The sequence below is a fragment of the Equus caballus genome, chromosome 1 (assembly GCF_041296265.1).
Source record: "Equus caballus isolate H_3958 breed thoroughbred chromosome 1, TB-T2T, whole genome shotgun sequence".
Lineage (NCBI taxonomy): Eukaryota > Metazoa > Chordata > Mammalia > Perissodactyla > Equidae > Equus > Equus caballus.
In genome coordinates, this window is record NC_091684.1 from 145,598,770 (window position 1) to 145,619,546 (window position 20,777).

The 20,777-nt window shown below is 35.6% G+C and overlaps 1 protein-coding gene across 23 annotated transcripts in view; it reads right to left on the reverse strand.

Moving 5' to 3' along the window:
- RNF111 (ring finger protein 111) overlaps positions 1-20,777 on the reverse strand; it is an 85,067-nt gene that overhangs the window by 19,587 nt on the left and 44,703 nt on the right. For all 23 annotated transcript variants that reach the window (XR_011426153.1, XM_070235759.1, XM_070235701.1 and 20 more), the window contains 4 exons: positions 12,393-12,519; positions 9,270-9,433; positions 7,940-8,134; positions 411-730 (listed from right to left, as the gene is read on the reverse strand). Coding sequence is in view for 22 of the 23 variants with exons in the window: in XM_070235759.1 (XP_070091860.1) it covers positions 411-730; positions 7,940-8,134; positions 9,270-9,433; positions 12,393-12,519 (806 nt within the window). In the remaining variant the exon portion in view is untranslated. The remainder of the gene's footprint in view (positions 1-410; positions 731-7,939; positions 8,135-9,269; positions 9,434-12,392; positions 12,520-20,777) is intronic.

The window sequence follows — 20,777 nt, forward strand, 5'->3', positions numbered from 1 at the left end:
GTAGGAGGTAGAAAAGAAAAAACTGGGAGAATTTCCCAATTCCTCATGAATTACGCTGACAGTACAGTTTTAACACTTTGAAATAAAATCCCAAAGGTTCAGATTCACTTGTATTTAACTAAAATACCAAAATTTATTCCAGAATAAAAAATAGTATCACTTCTGATTTTCCTTATCCCTGGCCCCTCAATTAGTTGCAATAATTTAGACCATCAAAAAATCCTAGAGACTTAATTTTTTTAAGAAAATCACAGATCACTAAATTAAGCCGCTTTTGCATGAGCAATAAGAATACTCACTTATCTAGTATATAAAATTTATTAGGATTTTTCCCCCTCCTGAAGGAACTACAATTTTAAAAAATTAACAAAAAGAAAGAAAGAAAGAAAAACTCATCAAATTCCACATACCTGGTCATGGTAGCTGGTACCAGAACTACTATTTGCTCCACAAGGTGCTTGTACTTGTGGAGGTCTTTCCACAGGGCAAGTAGGGTCACTAAAGGAGGGAGAAACTGGGACAGCTGGGTGGGGAGTATGATGATGGTGGTGATGATGTTGAAAATGGTGGCCATGCTGCTGAAAGCAACTTGTATGTGGATGTCCTAATGCATGGTGATTCTGTGACGACCCTCCACATGGTGAGTGCTGGGGACAGCAGGAGGGTAACCTTGGCATTGCAGGAGGGCCAGTTTCTGTTACAGCACTAGACGCAGTTCTCCTCGAGTCATCTTGAAACAAACAAAATTTGTAGATCAAATGATCAAATATCACTGTGTAAAAAATAGGTACTATACATAAATAAGTAAATAAAGAATTAAGAAATGCTTACTAAATTCAAATCTCTGTAAATAAGAATGTGATAGTGCCATATTCTTAACATACACATCAGAGAATTTCAGGCACTGGTGTTCACTGGGATTTTCCTGAAAGCCTAAATGCTTCAGGAGGCTCATGTTTACCATGATGTTTTAACAGGGCAATAGATCATCTTTTCCTAGGTCATAATAAATGGTGTTACTTCTTCGTTGCCTATTTGGATTCCTTTTATTTCTTTTTCCTGCCGAATTGCTCTAGCCAAAACCTCCAGTACTATGTTGAATAAGAGTGGTGAAAGTGGGCACCCTTGTCTTGTTCCTGTTCTGAGAGGGATGGGTTTCAGTTTTTGTCCGTTCAGTATGATGTTGGCTGTGGGTTTGTCATATATGGCCTTTATTATGTTGAGGTACTTTCCTTCTATACCTATTTTATTGAGGGTTTTTATCATAAATGGATGTTGGATCTTGTTGAATGCTTTCTCTGCATCTATTGAGATGATCATGTGGTTTTTGTTTCTCATTTTGTTAATGTAGTGAATCACGCTGATTGACTTGCAGATGTTGAACCATCCCTGTGCATAACAAATGGTTTTAAACTGCATTTAAAAACTTTAAAATATCATGTGAGTTCTTCCACTATATGCAACAAAGCAAAGGTTCTTCTCCTGAGTTCCAGGAATTCCTAATACCATACGTCATTTTTACATAAGGCAGACTACCATGTACTTTTTAAAATCTTATCTTCTTAAGACATAACCACCCAACTCAGAGCATATCTGGCTAAGTCTCACTAACCTCCAATGTCTTTTCCCATCCTCTGGCCTCTAAACTCAGTCCCAATAGAATATAACAAATGATAATGTGACCTTAGGAAAGTTATTTAACCTTTTCCCCACCTACTCAATGGAACAATAATTGCCTTCCAGGGTTGTCGTTAGAAAAGATGATAATCTTCTAGCTTTGAAACATCTGAGTCCTGATGATGCTCTCTACCACACGCCAGAAGTTATTTTGAAAGTATGTTCTTCCATGTCAGAAAAACTGCAAAAGTGCCCCCAGAAGGTCTATCCCAGTGTTTCAAACTCATCTAAAAGACAGCACCCTTTCCTACATATTATGGAAACTATATAAAACAGATAAAAATGGAGATAAAATTTTTTACTTAAAAACTAAAAATTAGAAGAGTAGAGAGCCCAGAACCCTGTCCTTCCCTTCCCATCACCTTCTTCCCTCCTCCACGTGACTCCTGAGGCATCTCCTCCTGTTCTAGCCTTATTTCTAGAGTAACCGATACGAGGGATACTCTGTTCTTACTTGGTTCACAGCACCTAGCTAATCTCTCCTGGGCCAGTGTACTAATTAGGAATCTTCTGGTTACTTAGAAATAATGCAAAACTCGAACCAGAACTGCCTAAAACAATACAGGGAATGTGCAGGCTCACATGAACGAATCTAGGTGGGGGCGCTTCAGGCTCTGGTTGAGAGGTCTGATTGCATAAACCACCCTGTCATTCTCCTGGGTCTGCCCTTCCAAACACGTCCTATCCTGCCTTTGCTGATTCCCTTTTGGGCAAGGTCTGCGATCTAAACCCCACCATGCAGTATCTGTATTCCAAATCTCTGTATACTGGTTTTTTCCAAGCTCCCAGTCTAGCCTATTTGGGCTAATTTCCTGAACCCTTTTGTAAAGGTTTTTATCCTGGGAACTAGAATTCAGGAGTCTGCAAACTTGGATGGAAAAAAAACTACAAATTTTTACTAACCTCTAATTACTTCCTGGAATTAGTACTACCTTGTTAGCATCAGTTGAGAGGTTAAATATTACAAGTAATTTGTTACAAAAAGCAAGGCGAGTTGACAAGATGTTTACCTTTAAAACATAAATTATAGCAGATTCAAAGTCACTTCTACAATTGTCTCATTCATTTGCATTCCAAGTTTCTTGAATAACATGGACAGAATTATAACTAGAATTATCAGGAACTGACCATGAGCAACAGCCTATCTTAGCTATGCTAAATCAAATCAAACATTAAGTAACTATTTTCTATATGCTGTAATATTTATAGCAATAACTCATTATTACTGTAGCTTTACTTCCTGCAACATCTTCAGGGTTTTATCTCAGCCCCCATGTCAAAGTGTTATAAAAGTGAATGTCATTTATTGCGTTACTTCAGAAAAAAAAAGAATGAAAACCTTTGGGACACTAATCCATTCAGTGGATGGACTAAATGACCTTCATGGTTCCTTCCAACTCTGATGCTTTAATTTTAAAAATCCAGTTATTTGAGGATTATATGTAACTCTAAGACTTAGGAGATGAGTTCATAACCAGAGCGAGAGATCTACAGGTTGCTAGGGCTGTGACTGAAGTGACAGATAGGACACTTAGCTGTTCAGAAAAATCTGCCCTCTTTGTCTTCGGATATTTCAAATACAAAAATTAGAGTGAGAGAAGAGGAAGCACAATAGCTATATTTAAGGCTGAATACATAGTTAAGGGGTCAGATCAGTAACACTGTGCCTCAAAAAGAAGACTGATAGGGGCTAGTCTGGAGCAGTTAAGTTTACACACTCCACTACGGTGGCCCAGGGTTTTGCCAGTTCGGATCCTGGACACGGACCTAGCACCACTCATCAAGCCATGCTGAGGCAGCGTCCCATATAGCAGAACTAGAAGGACCTGCAACTAGAATATACAACTATGTACTGCAGGATTTTGGGGAGAAGGAGGAAATAAAAAAAGAAAAGATTGCTAACAGATGTTAGCTGAGGGCCAATCTTTAAAAAAAAAAAACACGAAGACTGATCTTACAGCTCTACTTCTGAGGGTACAGTTTTGGCTTCTAATTAAATTAGCAGTATATTTTCCTACAGTCCAGAACCTCTTTATTGCTCAAACAGGGTAGCAACCCCAAAGTAAAGACAACTGAATCTCTTGTCCAAAAGTACTGACCAAAAGAACACTGCCACAAATTAGAAGTGAAATACAAAGATATCTGATTAAGTAAGTAAAACACTTCCTTTTTATTAAAATTAGCCTACAGAGTGTCCACTAAAAATGAGATAATCGCAAACTTGCACCAGGGAAATTAACTCCACGGCCCAATGACATCAAGCTGGCTAAAGCACTTTCTTTGTAATTCTAGGAGGATTACTGAGAGGTACTCACGCATTTACTCCTTCATTTGGCAAGTCTTACACATAATAATGGCATTGTAAAGAGTCTACAAAAGGCACTGGAAAATACAATGATGAAAATGAAAGTCCTGGCCTTTAAAATAACATGATTTTGTCTTTGTTGCTTTATCTTGAGCAACTAGAAACATGCCTGCACAATGTAGGTGGCTCAATAAGCACTTGCTAAACCTAAGTTAACCTCACGAGTGCAGCTAAGTGCTAAGAGAAAGACTTGATCTTTAGTCCTCAAGGAGCTCATCATCAAGTACAGAGACAGTATAAGACATAAATCAATTAGTACTATAACAGAAGCTCTGGGTTCTAGTATAGTATAGAGCAATGTTGCCTCCCAGGGAACACCTGGGGACATTTTTGGTTGTCACAACTGGAGGGGATATGGTGCTATATTTAGAGGGTAGAGGCCAAGCATGTTTCTAAATATCCTACAGTGCACAGGACAGCCCCCCAACGAAGAACTGTCCAGCCCAAAGACAACAGTGCCAAGGTTGAGAAATCCTGGCAAAAAGGAAGTGTATATGCTCTAAGCTAGACTTCCTAGGTTTGAATTCTTGCTACACTGTCATATACCCTCGGGCAAGTTATGTCATCTGTAACATGAAAAGAGTAATAGAATCTGCCTCATAGGTTACTGCAAAAATCAGTTAATATAGATAAATCATTGACTAATATCATGGGCTCAATAGATCTTAGCTATTATTATGCACTAGAACATTAGCTCTGTTAGGGCAGAAAACTTATGTTTTATTCCCAGTGCCTAGAACAGTGCCTAATACATAGTATGCAATCAATAAATATTTGTTGAATAAACAAACATATAAGATACCATGTATGCATAAAACAAGGAACACATGGAAAAGTCAGACAGATGATGAGCTGACTGGGGCATGCTGAGTTTGAAGTGACTGCAGAATGGTCCAATGAAGATGTCCAATAGGCAGTTGGATATAAAAGTTTAAAACAAGGAAAGGGCTCTGAAAACACAAAATGGGGAGTCACCAGGGTACTGTTTGTAGGTGAAAAACATCTACAGTTATGAGGTGGGCCTGTGAGAAACGGGATAAGAAAAGAGTCCTGAGAGAAAACAAAGATGAGAAAATTACTGCCAGATTGTTTTAACAGCATGTTTGTTTTGAAAGGAGTCAGAATCAAGTTAAAGGACTTTAAGATGAAGAGGATCCAATTACATGTACACAGACTTAAAACAAATGTACACGTGCATGTACTAAGGGGAATGGAACCAGCAAGGATCCTGAAGACATAGGGAAGATAACTGTTGGGGCAAGGTCAAGGACACAAGAAGGGACAGGAGGAAGAGCACAGAGAAAGGGACTGGAAGGGACAGGAAGGAGTTAAGAGACCAGGACTTAGGAGGGCAGGATAGATATAGATAGAGAAAAATTTTTATGGAGGGGTTGGAAGTTATGGGTGTTCATGCTTGAGAACTTTCATTTATTTTTCATTTATTTCTCCCTGGGAGAATGAAAGTCTTGAGGAGAATGAGAATTTTGAAATAGCCACTGAAGGGAAGAAAAGGGAACTGACTGACATACATCACACTATGGCAACTTATTACCAAAAGCCCAAAATTAGATACCATAAATTCATCAGGCGCCAATCTGCTTGGTTCTATGATTTTCACCAGCCCCCGTCAGGAACCTGGATAAGAGCAAAGCTAGATGGCTTGACTGATTCAAGGTTGCAAATGTGCAAGAAGATGCAAAGAAAGGACAAGAAGTGAAGAAAATAGGTGACTGATGTTCTACAGTCTTGGAAGGAAATGAAGCCACCAGAACTGAGTGCCCCTAATGTTATCTCAATATCTGTATGTGCTTCTATCAAGGTTTATACAGAGGAACAATTTGGCCTGGAACAAGGTTCTCCTAGTCTAGAGAAATACAAGTGCACATCTATCCCAAAGGTAGTCATCAGTACAGCAGACTATTATCACAAGAAGGCATTCAGGTAGTCAAGCTGCTACCTAAGAGATTAAATATGAATTCTGAGTGAACAAGGGTCTTGGAAAATAAATAAGTAAAGGGACCAGCCCCAGGGCGTGGTGGTTGAGTCTGGCATGCTCCACTGTGGCAGCCTGGGTTTGTGGGTTTGGATCCCAGGTGTGGACCTACACCGCTCATCAAGCCATGTCATGGCGGTGCCTCACATACAAAATAGAGGAAAACTGGCACAGATGTTAGCTCAAGGGTAGTCTTCCTCCAGCAAAAAAAGGAAGATTGGCAATGGATGTTAGCTCAGAGTGAATCTACCTCATCAAAAAAAAATAAAGTAAGTAAATAAAAGCTTTGAGACTGTCTTGAAACTGATGTCAAAGAGTGTACTGCCTGTATTCTCTTCTAGAAAACTTACTGTTTCAGGCCTAATCTTTAGGTGAGACTGTCTTGAAATGAAGTTGGAACTGTGTTACATAAAATCTAGATGAGAATAAGGATACATAAAGCTACCAGGAGAGAGGAATGAGTGAGAAGAGTTCAAATCTTTTGCCTCAAAGGTTATTATTGACCTTGAAAGTATTTAACTTTTCATATTTCTTCATTTTTGAAATGGGAAGAGTAACATCAACATCAAGAAAGCTGTTAAGGATTAAATCACAATATATAAAATAACATATAAGACATTCAGTAAAGTACTGGGTAAAGTATGCACTCAATAAGTGAAATAAAAGTTAGCCTATTTCATTTCTGCTTACATTTTTTTCAAAGAATATAGTATTTAAAAGATACTCCTGGGAAATCTCCTTGGATTCTGCCCTCAATTTTCCAGGAAAGGAAAACCTAATCCAACAAACAGCCAACAAGCAGTTTTCCAATCTGTTCAATGTAAGATATATGAATAGTATAAGAATTAAATGAGATACTAGTAAAAGAAAAAATATATAGAAAATATAAAGTGGTTTCATTATTATGGTGATATAGTCAATCTACGAGCTACAGGGTCTATGGTCTCCCTATTAGTAAACAACAAGTTCCTGTCTCTGTGTCATCGTTCAAAAGAGAAAGAAGGCTATTTTAAGGCTCAGTTACTCAGCTGATGGGAGAAAGAACCAGAGATGCTACTGCTAATTGAAACATAAGAAATAATCTAAGATAAAAACTAAAACTATAAAACTCTGAAAAGAAAACATAGGAGTAAATTTTTGTAACTTTGCGATAGGCAATGTTTTCTTAGAATCAACACCAAGAACAAACAAACAAAAAAAATACTGAGAAATGGACATCTTCAAACTTTTTAAAACTCCCATCCCCATTTTCAATTATTTTGGGTATTCTCTAGAAGCAGAATTGTGGGTCATGTGGTAACTCTATGTTTACCTTTTCGAGGAACTGCCAAAGTGTTTTCCACAGTGATTGCACCATTTTACATTCCCACTAGTTATTCAGAAGGGTTCCAATTTTTTTACATTCTTGTCAACACTGGTTATTTTCTGATATCCTGTTCTTTGGTGTTTTTTCTTTTCTTTTTTTAAATTATAGACATCCTAGTGGTATTTCACTGTGGTTTTCATTTGTATTTCCCTAATAATTAATGATGTCTTCATGTGCTTTTTGGTCATTTACATATATTCTTTGGAAAACTATCTATGCAAATCTACTGTTCATTTTTAAACTCAGTTGTTTGTCTTTTTTTGTTGAGTTGTGTGTGAGTTCTTTATTTAGACTGGATACTAGACCCTTATCAGATACATGATTTTCAAATATTTTTCTCCCATGCTGTAGGTTGCCTTTTCACTTTTTTGATAATGTCCTCTGATGTACAAAAGTTTTAAATTTTGATGAAGTCCAATTTACCTATTTTGTCTTTTGTTGCTCATATTTTTGGTGTCAGCCATTTAATTTTCCCCAATCTCTTTCAGCTAAGCTATGATACTTAAAAGAGTCCCTCCTCCCTCCCTTTTTTACTTACCTCCTACAGAAGTACCAGTCATACTATTGCTTGTAAGGGTAGCTGAGGTCTCTGATACTGTGGAGGGTTGGCTACTAGTGACAGCTGAAGCAGTATCAGAGGCCTGCTCAGAGGTAGACGGATTTGAATTGTTAATGGAAGCGCTTGTGGTTTGTGATTCCATTCTCGCAGAAGTGGTTGGTACTACAGTAGGTTCTACAAAATACAAAGTATTTATTTAGCATTTCAAAACAAATCAGGTAAAAATTATATTTTAATCCAAGCTAACATTTTTATGATAATTATTAAAGCAAACTTAAAAAATATGAACTCTCTAATAAGTATAATTTACAGTAAAAAAAAAAAACTTTCATAAACCAAACTGCAATATTAAAGGGACATGTTACTAAAATACGATTACTGCATTTAACAAGTCCAACACATATAAGCATATTCCATTAATTCAGATGACTAACACTGTTTTTGGGGTAACAACTACGTACCTTTTCTGATCTATCACAAAGAAGAAAAGAGGGAAGGAAAGTAAAAGTCCCTCTGTTATGTTCATACACGTTGTCAAGGCTGTCAGAACAGTGTTACAAATTGCACTTTCTCTGGTACAGTATGGATTCTAGAGTCAGACTACTTGGAAAACTATTCTGATTTCACCACTAGACAGTATGATCATGGATAAGTTACTTAACCACTCTCCACTGCTTCATCTGTAGAACTGGGAAAGTACAGAATTTTCTTCATAGAACTGTTGTGAGGATGAACTGAGATCACATATACCAAGCACTCTGTCTGATGCTTGACATATAATAATGAGGACAGATCAAACTACTACTAGATTTTTTTTCCTTTTTCGTTCTTTTTTCTTTTTGGTCAGGAAGATTCGTCCTAATATCTGTTGCCAATCCTCTTCTTTTTGCTTGATGAAGATTGTCACTGAGCTAAAATCTGTGCCAGCCTTCCTCTCTATTGTGCATGTGGGACACTGCCACAGCATGGCTTGCTGAGTGGTGTGCAGGTCCACATCCAGGATCCGAACCCTGGGCCACCGAAGCAGAGTGCACCAACCTAACCACTATGCCACTGGCTCAGGCCCCAAAATATTTTTTTCTAAGAGAATAACTACCAAGCAATGAAGCAGTAACCAGAAAGAATTTTACACACAATTTACAAATCGAGGTTATTATATCAATTGAAAAATAGGATTAAGAAATCTGGCAACTTCCCTGTAGCTTAATAATATATTATCATTAAGTAGTAGTAGGAGTTTTAGCATATTAAGATATCTCATTTTACCAAATTTTCTTCATAATTCTACACTGTTACTACTCCGACTTACCATCTTCATCAACAGTAAGGTCCACAACTTCTGCTGCATTCTGCCTCAAGGGCTGTATAACAGTAGAAATCCTACTGCGGTTTCGCGGCTCCTGTGGCCGACTTGTATGAGAACTTGAACCTTGGCTCCAGTGAGATCTGGAGTGACCAAGGGTTGAACGAGACCTTTAATGACATCAATATTAAATTAGTAAATATAAAAAAAATGAACAAAATTTTTAGTTACCCAAGAAATCATAAGCCTTTCTTAGAAAATAAGCTGTGAAGTTCTTCATGCAATACTTCTCCAAAAAAAAAATAACAGAATTAAAATCTCAAGAATGCTGCTCTATTTTCAATGGTCATTTTGAATATTCAACTGGGTTATAATGAATTATTTACATTTTACGTTAATACCTAAAATTATTCACCATGGGTAAAGCAACAAAAATATCAACAGCCTACATTTAATAACATCCACATGATCTTGTATGTTTAGTCCAGAGTGGACTTGCAAAACATGGCTTTGGTAGTCCTAAACCAAACTCAGTTTCTGGTACTGTCCTAAAAGAGATTCAAGGCACCAAAGAGATTTCCTGGGATACAGAGAGGTCAAGATAGTTCCAGTTAATTTACTAATTGGGTAGCCTAGAAACATCTTTTGTTTGAGCCACTTTATGCTTTTAAAGTATGTAACCACAAACCCTCAATACCTAACACTTTTATCATTGTTTAATTATGTGTGTGGCATTGTACTGTGCTAAATTACTTATAGGTATATATTGCATTAAAATTTTTTTTTAAGGATTCACTGTAATGATCTAGACTGAGGGTACAGAGTGATATACAGCCCTAAACCTCCAGGAGAAAAATAAATGTTTTAGAAAAGTGAGACTTATGAAGTTGGTTTTTCTCCTGCCCAAAGTGAATGTAAAACTATTCATTGTCAGCGTGTATGGAAAGGGTGAGCCAGATCCATTAATATGCATGCAGTCATCAGGGGTGTGAGCTTGACCCCTCAGAGAAGAACTCCAAAAGTTCAAACTGGGCTGAAAACGGCCTCAGCAACTGTAGAGCCTAAGAGTTTAGAAAAAAGTTCAAATTCTAAAATAAAATTCTCAAGTAACAGGAGTATAAAGGTTAATTCCTGAGACACAGTAAAAAAAAAGAAAAAAAGGACAGCACATCCAGCAAGAACGGTACTGACTGAGCATCATAGTAAACAAACATCTCAGGATGAAATGGTTTTGGATGAGGAGACAGATCACTACTTAAAATTCTTGAGAAATCAAGAGTCTGTGATGATACTGAGTAGTCTATTATTTCTGGGAAGCTGTTAATAGCTATAGAAAGTTCCAGGTCCACTTTGTAGTACTTTTGTGAAAACTGCACAGAATGTCCTAACTCCAAATATTATGCTAAATGGAACACCAGCAAAAAACAATGTATGAGGAACTGTTTCACCAGGCCTTAGTGGCCCCTACGATTAGTGGCAATTGTCAAATCCTGACACAAAAGAATCTGAAACACAGATGCGTTCTCCTGAAGAGGAAGGGCCAAGAGCCAGCTAAACAGTGATAAAGTTAATATCCCAGGTAACAATAAGAAAAATAAATATGGGTAATGAGCACTGTGTCTTTTTACATTACCATGGTAAATGCATCTGTTTGAACATTAAGCATCTCCATGACAAAGAAAGATCTCCAATTCCACAAATAAAAATAGGTCCTTAATTTCGGCAATCCTTGTAGCTCATAAAAATTGAGTCAGTGTTGTACCAAGCACTAAGCAGTCATAGGATAACTGTGGCACACACCATGGAGGATCAATTTCCCCACAGCCTGGGAAAATCATTTAAAACTTAAACAGCGATATATTATAGAGTGCTCTCTTGCACGCCATTAGAAGTAGCACTCCAATGGAAAAGTGGCAAGTGGAAAAGCACATTCTAGGTACATGTGACATGCTTCCTAAATAAGAATCTTTTTTTTTTGTTAATCGATAACAACACAAGTTAAAATACAATGAGTAAATGCATTTCTAAATTCATTCAAATACAAAAATTAAGATTCATCCATAGATTAGTTTGGTGCATCAAACGGAAGACAGGAATGCTTTACTGTTTCTCTTACCAATATTTGTCATCATCTAAAGCACAAGATGAATACAGTGTTAGGATTTCTTTTTTTCTTTTCTTTTGGTCAAAGGGATTCCCAAAACGGCAATGTCATTTCCAGTTATTTATCAAAACAAATGAGGATTTTCATTCATCTTTTAGTATAGGGATTAGATGAAATTACTGAGACAAAAAATTTCAAAAAATATGTTTTATACTATGGTGCCCTAATATAAGAGCACAAACTTCACTGGTACCAATGAAATCTTGAAATAAGTAGATCATAACAAAAAGGAATAGTTTAGGGGCCAACTCCGTGGCTGAGTGATTAAGTTCGCACTTCCGCTTGGGCAGCCCAAGGTTTCGCTGGTTCAGCTACTGGGCGTGGACCTAGTACCACCCATCAGGCCACGCTGAGGTGGCGTCCCACATAGCAGAACCAGGACCTACAACTAGAATACACAGCTATGTACTGGAGGGCTTTGGGGAAAAGAAGAAAAAAAGAAGATTGGCAACAGATGTTAGCTCAGGTGCCAATCTTTAAAAAAAAAAATTAAAAAGGAATAGTTCAACATCATTATTTTTCCTCAATATTATTTTTTTCACCTTTCATATTGGTACCATCCCCAATACTTATGTATTAGTCACATCTAAATTTCAAAGGAGTTCACGAATTCTATGACTCATAGAACAAACTAAGTTTTGTCAAACACTAAGTAAAACTACTGTTTATCTTGAGCAATGACTCTTAGCTCTCATGGTATACTTCGGGTGCTTAAAAAATAATGACCCCTGAGCTTCTGGCTCAGCTGGTCTGGGATATGATCCAGGCAACAACTATCTTTATTTTATAATCTTTCCAGGTGAATCTGATGCAACTTGGTTTGAAAAACACTGCTCTGGTATATGCATACTCAAACTAGGTCTCAAAAACACAGAAACAAAAAAGTAAAAGAACACAAATATCTGCAGCACAAGTATGTTTAACTATTTCTATTGAAAACTTCAAATATTCAATTAAAATCTTACCGATAGCTTTCTCCAACTGTCACAATCTCTACTTCACTGTCAGTTGAGGTAACATTAATTTCTTCATTGGCAGTGACCTGGGGAGTGGAGGAAGCTTCTATCACAACAACATCTTCATCGATACTTCCTGGAAACAAAAAGAAAAAACACTGAAAAGGAATCTGCCCGTCAGCTAATTGATAGACAAAAATTTTTATTCTGACTTTGAAAACTATGAAATTCATTACAAAAGTAAAAATAATATGTCAAAATGAAAGGTTTTTCTTAAAAAACAGATCTAAACACACATAGTGAAAACAGTACTTACTCTCTTAATCTGTACATCTTCATGTTATTTCCTCTTTTATGATTTTTGTTTGTTCCTTACAAACTTAGTGGTTTTCATATGAATTTTTTTGATCTTATATAGAGATATTAACCCCCAAAGGTATTAAGATCTTACATAAGATAGCCACATTCTATAGATATTAACCCTTTAACAACTAAAGATAATACATTTGCTGTATGTTTTCTCCAAGGTTGTTTCTATTCACACGATATGACACTCTTTTAAGAACACACAGCTTTTTTAGTTTTATGCTATCAATCTGTAATTTTTTTTGTACATGCACTTTTCTAAATTATTCTAAGTTTGGAAAGTGTTTTCTTATTTGGAGGATGGATACACATTATATTTGGTTCAAGGTCTTTCCTTCAGTTATTTACTTCATCTAGAACTAATTCTTGTCTATGGCATTAGAAAAGATTATAAATAGAATCCAGCCCTGTCCTTCCATCGCTAACTGGCTATCACCAGACCACTTACTGAGAAATTCTCTCTTTTCCCGCATTAAATCTTGATAACTCCCTTAATATTTTTACTTGTTTTAGGTTACATTTGAAGTCATCTATTTAACCCCTTTGATATAGATTCCTGTGTCAGAGCATTTGTTTTTTTAAACAGCTTTTCTGAGGTATAACTTTCATACTTTAAAATTCACATTTTGCCTCAACAAGATATTCACACACCCACACTCACAGCCAAGAGTGAAAGCAACCTAAATGTCCATCAATGGATAAACAAAATGTGGTATACACAAACAATGGAATATCATTCAGCCTTAAAAAGGAAGGAAATCATATCATATCCTATAACATGAATGAATCCTGAGGATATTACACTAAGTGAAAAAACCCAGTTACCCACACAAAAATACCATATGGATTCCACTTGTATCTAAAATAGTCAAATTCATAGATAGAAAGCAGAATGGTGGTTACCAGGGCTGGGGGGAGTAGAGGAAAAGGAGTTGTTTAATGAGTATAGAGTTTCAGATTGCAAGAAGAAAAAGTTCTGGAGATCTGTTTCAAAACAACGTGAATACACTTAACACTACTAAACTGTACATTTAAAAATAGCTAAGATGGTAAAAAAAAAAAAGTTATGCTGCATTTCTTCTCTTGCTGTACTTTTCACAAACCTCGTGCTGAATGTCTTCTTTTTTTAAACATTCCTCCCTCTTCATTACTATCACCTGTCAATGTCAGCCAACAAGATCAGCCAACATTTTATAAGCTATATTTGTGATAAGAATTTTCTCATAATGAGAACAGTAAGAGTTAAAAATTTCACCCATTTTAATTGTACATTTCACTGATTTTAGTAAATTTATACAGGGTAACCATCACCTCAATCCAGTTTTAGAACATTTCCACCAACCTAAAAAGATCCCTCATGCCATTTCAGTCAACCATTATCCCTCCATGACCATCCCTATACCCCTACGACAACTGATCTGCTTTCTGTCATTATGGATTGGTTTGTATTTTCAAGGGTTCTATATGAATGGAGTCATGCATTACATATACTTTCATGTCTGGCTTCTTTCACTCAGTGTACTTATCTTGAGATTTATTCATGTTGTTGTGTATATCAGTATTCATTCTTTTTTATTGCTGAGTAGTATCCTAGCATATGAATATACCATAATTTGTTTACCCATTCTTCTGTTGACGGGCATCTGGATTTTCCTCACTTTTGGCTGTTACAAACAAACCTGCTATGAACATTCGTCTGTAAGGCTTCATACATACACGTACTTTCATTTCTCTTGGGTAAATACTTAGGAATGTAATTTCTGGGTACTACAGTAAATTTACGTTTAACCTTTTAAGGAACTACCAAATTCCTTTCCTAAGTGGCTGTACAATTTTACATTCCCAAGAGGAAAATGAGGGCTCCAGTTTTTCCACATCCTCTCCAATAACTGTTATTGTCTCTTTTTTATTATAGCTATTCTGGTGGATATACAGTGGTATCTCACTGTGGTTTCGATTTTCATTTCTATAACAACTAATGATGCTGAGCATTTTTTCAAGCGATTAGCCACTTTGATGAAATGTCTACTCAAACCTTTTGCCCATGTTTAACTTGAACTTTGGTCTTACTGTTGAGTTGTCTAAGAGTTATTTATATATTTGGAATACAAGTATTTTATCAGATATATTATTTATAAATATTTTCTCCCAGTCAGTAGCATGTCTTCATTTTCTTAGGGGCGTCTTTTAAAGCATAAAAGCCTTTAATTCTGATGAAGTCCAAATTAGCAATTTCTTTTATAGGTCATGCTTTTGGTGACATATTTGAGAAATCTCTGCCTAACCAAAGGTCACTGAGAATTTCTCCTGTTTCTTCTACAAGTTGTATAGTTTAGCTCTTACATTTAGGTCTATGATCCATTTTTTTAAGTTTTTGTGTCTGACATGATGTATAAGGTCTAAATTCATATTTTTTGCATGTGGATCTACAATTGTCCCAACACCATGTTTTGAAAAGACTAGAATAATTCTATTCTGAAACCTCATAGTTTGAGGTTTTCCCAATTATTCTTCAGGACCATAAAATCAAGGGGAAAGAAAAATTCCTGAGATTTGAACTAGACTGACATTAAGCAACACTAATGAAGCCCCAACATCTCCATAATGTATATTTTTTTCATCTAAGAATATATCTTGCCATCTTTAGAAAAATTACAGTTTGGTTTGATCATAAATGCAACTCTCTATAAAACTATATAATTTTCTTCATAGAAGCCAAATATACTCCTATTAAAATTATTCTAGACACTTTATTTTTTTCGTTGCTCTTATAACTGAGCTGTTTTTTCACCATATTTCCTACTAGTACGTAGGAATAACACTGATATACTATATTCATTTTTATCCAACTCCTATAACTCTTGCTTATCACAATGACAACAAACGGTTCAACCTTCTTGCCACTGGAATTTATACAGTCAACATTCCTTCACCCAAGGTGCCATTCCTTGGCAACCTGGAATTTCATCTCTAATACATCTCTACACCATCAAACATCTGCACTACTTCCAAAGCTGGCCAGTATCTGGAGGAAGTACAAGTCCATGACAAAGATCTACAACACACACTCTGATACTCCAAAGAGGAGAACAAAGCAGGCACTAAGTAAATCACAGAAGCAATGCAAAATGATCTGATTTGGAGAAAGCTATTTTTCTGAATATTTCATAATATTGTATTTACATTTTGGAAAATTTGAAAATTGTTATATTAAGTAGAAAAAAATTAAGATTTAAGAATTCTGAAATGTGCACATTTTTTAAGTAGTTTCTGAGTTCTAAAGATTACGCACAGACATATTGAGGGAGAATGTATTTTTAACATCATATTTTTATCTTATAGGCAGAGGAAAAATAGCAGCACTCAAGTGGCCATTTAAAATAATATTCTAGATTCAATTTCCAAATTACTTTTCCAATTCTTGCTTCATAATCATGTACACGAGGTAGCTTAACATAAGAGTACAAAAAGAACTGTATATTTAAAACTATAAGCATTATAAATAAAATGCCATGGATTTTTTAAAACTTCCCTTATTTTAACCTACCAACTGGATATTACCATTCTACATGGAGAAAGCTACATCAACATATCAACTTAATTAGCGATTTCTCTCCATGTATGTGTACATTAAATTTCTTTAAAAGTCTGTAAAAAAATAACATTATTAAACATCTCTTACACAGTTAAGCAAAGTCAAATATAAATGTAACATTTTGAAGTTCCAATGATAAATGATACAAAGCTAGCTCTGCTAATTCATTAAAATTGAATTTATATATACTTTTCCTTTCTTTTGTTTTGTTGAGGAAGATTAGCCCTGAACTAACACCTGTTGCCAATCTTCCTCTTTGCCTGCTTGAGGAAGATTAGCCCTGAGCTACATCTGTGCCAATGTTCCTCTATTTTATATGTGGGTCACCACAACAGCATGGCTGACAACTGGTATAGGTCTGTGCCCAGGATCCAAACCTGTGACACCAGCCCACTGAAGCAGAGGGTGCTGAACTTAACCACTAGGCCATGGGACTAGCCCCCAATTTATATAATTTTTTATGATCAAACAGATTGTGTAACTAAAGGGTATATAAATAACTCACTTAGGCACTCTTACTCTATTACTTAACACCATTATATTTCTAAAAAGGACCTTTACAAGCATAACTTGAACATAATACATAAAAATTATGTAACTAAATAACAATCACAATAGGCAAGATTTTGGCATCTACAATCTAGTGTCTTCTCTAGGATGACAATTATTTAAAACAAAATTTAAAGGAAACATTCCTAAAATTATGAAGTTAACCTTAATACAGATTTTAAAAACTCAGGAGAATAGGTCAGTTTTTATTGGGCCAATTTTATTTTCATGTTGTCTTTCACATTTAGAAATATTAAAGGATAAGAAATTTCAGTACAGCTAAGACATTAGGGTGGTGGGACTCTAGGTGATTTTCTTCTAACTATTTCTTTTAAGATTACTTATGTTGTTTGTACCTTTTAAAACATCATGAGAGAAAAATGTAACACCCTGGAAAGAATGTGGTAGTGTAACGATGGTAACAAAAACAGCGGTTTCTCTGACAGAGCTCTTCATGAACTCAACATCCATTTCCAATCCCTGATAAGGGGTCAGAGATTCTCTCTGCAGCAGCTACAAGCAATGTCAGCCACCGTAATCACTGACTACCCTGGTCCCTCTGTGCCTTAAGTCTAGCATGATGCTAATGATAAGAATAGCTTCCAATTTGTGAACATGTACCTTTGTGCCATGTACAACATTCTAGCTCCATCAAGAAACTGAAACTTGGAAAGTTTAAATGATTTTTCAAGCAAAGAGTAAGCAATACTTGAAACTCAAACCCAATTCCAGTTCCAAGGCTCATACTCTTCACATAAACTACATCACAGTGCCATAACTACCCAACATGTCAATGCTGGTCACGATCAAAAGCATCTTCCTGCTACCAGTTGCTTTTGCTACTGCTTCTCTGTCTTTTGTGGTCACAAAGTTACTGAAGTTTGTAGCAGCTGTGACTCTTCTTTGGACTCTTCTGTTGGGTATCCATCCAACAGAAATGAAAAAAACACAGGTATATACATACATATACTATATATATACACATACACACACACACAAAGGTTTGTACCCAAATGTTCAGAGCAGCATTATTTACAATAGCCAAATACTGGAAACAATTTGATTTCTATCATCTGATAAATGGGTAAACAAAATGTGGTATATCTGTACAATGAAACACTATAAAGAAATTAAATAATAAAATAAATAGAAATTGATTACTGATAGCTGCTACAACATGGATAAACCTCAAAAACATTATGGTAAGTGAAAGAAGCCAGACACCAAAGACTACATATTGTATGATTTCATTTCTATGAAATGTCCAGAAAAAGCAAGTTTATAGAGACAGCAACAGATTAGCAGTTGTGTAGGACTGAGGGCAGGACAGGCATTAACTACAAACAAGCAGGAGAGATCTTTCGGGATTAATGGAAATGTTCTAAAACTGTATTGTGGGGATGGTTACACAACCCTAAATTTACTAAAAAATCAGTGAATTGTACACTTAAAATATATGAATTTTATGGTAGGTAAATTATACCTCAATAAAGCTGCTGTTGGGGTTTCTTTTTTCAGTTACAAAACATTCCCTGCAAGATGCAAAACTAGCCTTCAGTAAAGGAAAAGACATGCCATATTCTGGGATAGGAATATCCAAAATCCTAAAGATGTCAGTTCACCCTAATTTAGCCTACAAATACAACCACAATAAAAATACCATCATGTGTCTCCCTACTATACTACTACCATCCTCAGATAAACAAGTTGATTATAAGTTCACTTAGAAGAACAAACAAGCAGGAATAACCAAGAAATTATAAAAGGGTCTATAATTAAAAGTGTGCTTCTAGTGCATGGATAGACAGACCAATGGAACAGAATGAAAATTCCATAAATAGATCCAAATGCCTATAAATTTAATATATGACAAAGGTGGCATCTCAAGTCAATAGGAAAAAGAAAATTTTTAATGATGCGTTTTGGGACAATTGAACAGCTGCAGGCACAAAAAAAATTGGATCCAGTCTTCATATTGTACATGAGGATAAATATTAAATAGATCCATGCTTTCAATGTACAAAAGAAGTAAACAATACAAGGGCTAGGGGAACAATAGGTTAATTCCCCTATAGACTTGGAGTGGGAAAAACTTTCCTAGCTATGATTGAAAACCCAGAAACAGTAAAGATAAAGGTCGACAAACGTGACTAAGCAAAAGAAATTTTAGCATGGTGAAAAATTATAGCAAAGTCAAAAAGACTAATGACAAATTTGGGGAAAATGTTATTATATAGGATTTATAGCTCTAATACATAAAAAGCTTCTAAAAATGGATGGAAGAATGAAGATCAACATCCTGACAGAAAAACAGGCAAAATGTATGAAAAGATTGATCACAAGAAATGTAAATAACTTTTAAACATATGGAAAAAATGCAACATTACTCATAAAAAAAGAAAATATAAATTAAAAATATACTGACATACTATTTCTTACCTATCAGATGAACCCAAAAAACTAAAGTTTTACAACAATTTCTGTTGGAAAAGCATTGGGAAAACAGGCACTCTCATACGCTGCTGGTATGTATCCAAAATGGTTATGATCCCCATAGAGAGAGATTTGAGTATATTTTTAAAAAAACATATGCATTGATCTTTGATTCACCAATCCCCTCCTAAAATTCCACCCCAAAGACGCAATGGCAAAAAATATTAAATGATATATACAAAAAATATGCACTGCCGTGCTATTCATAACAGCAAAAGTCTACAGACTGTTCATCAACAGGAGACTGGCAGAACAAACCATGGTGTAACTATACAATGGAGTACTACGAAGCTGTAAAAAAGAAGAGAAATGAAAAAAATGAATAGATGAATAAAAGTGTATGTATTATATGCTTTATATCTCATTACACACTTTTATTCCTCTATAATATCTCTATACCCTAACAATTATATATATTATTAAGTGAAAAAAGCAAAAGACACTTTTTGAGTATGAGAAGGGGAAGGATAAGAATATATATACATATTTGCTTATATTTTTGAAGAGAAAAAAATGGAATAACAAATAAAAACAAAAAACTAATAAAATGGTTATCTATAGGGGAGAGAAAGATAGGAAGAGGGGGCAGAGGTGGAAAACTAGACCTCGCTGAATATATATCTTGTTTAAAAGTTTTGACTTTGAAACCAGGTAAATGTTTTACATAATTAAAAAGCAAAATTAAAATTTTTAACAAAGCACTTTAAAAAAAAATCTTAAAACAACTATAAAACAAATGAAGCTAAATGCATATTAAATTAGTGGCATAACCACAAATAAAACTGGCCAAGGGCAAAAAGGAACCACACACAAAAAATACATTATACTCATTAGAATTATTGTTGTAAGAATTGTAAATAATTTCATTTACATTCATTTATGAATGTTCATTTACGTGTATGTATTTATAGTATATACAGGATAAAGCAAAAAAGTTATTATTAAGAATCAAGATTTTCGGGGCCGGCTCTGCGGTCAAGTGGTTAGGTTTGCGCGCTCCACTGCGGCAGCCCAGGGTTTGGATCCTGGGCACGGACATGGCACTGCTCATCAGGCCACTTTGAGGCGGCGTCCCACATCCCACAACTAGCAGGACCTGCAACTAAGATATACAACTATGTACAGGGGGGATTTGGGAAGACAAAGCAGAAAAGAAAAAAAAAAGAATCAAGATTTTCAATGTAAGAGTAAAGATCCAAATATAAAACACAAGCTTACATAAAAACCCTAACCCTAAACTTTCCATGGAAATATTCATAAAAACTAATGATTGGCAGAATCCCAAGAACATTCTTCACAGAAATTAAACAAACAATCCTAAAATTCATATGGGGCAACAAAAGACAGCGAATTGCTAAAGCAATCCTGAGCAAGAAAAACAAAGCCGGTGG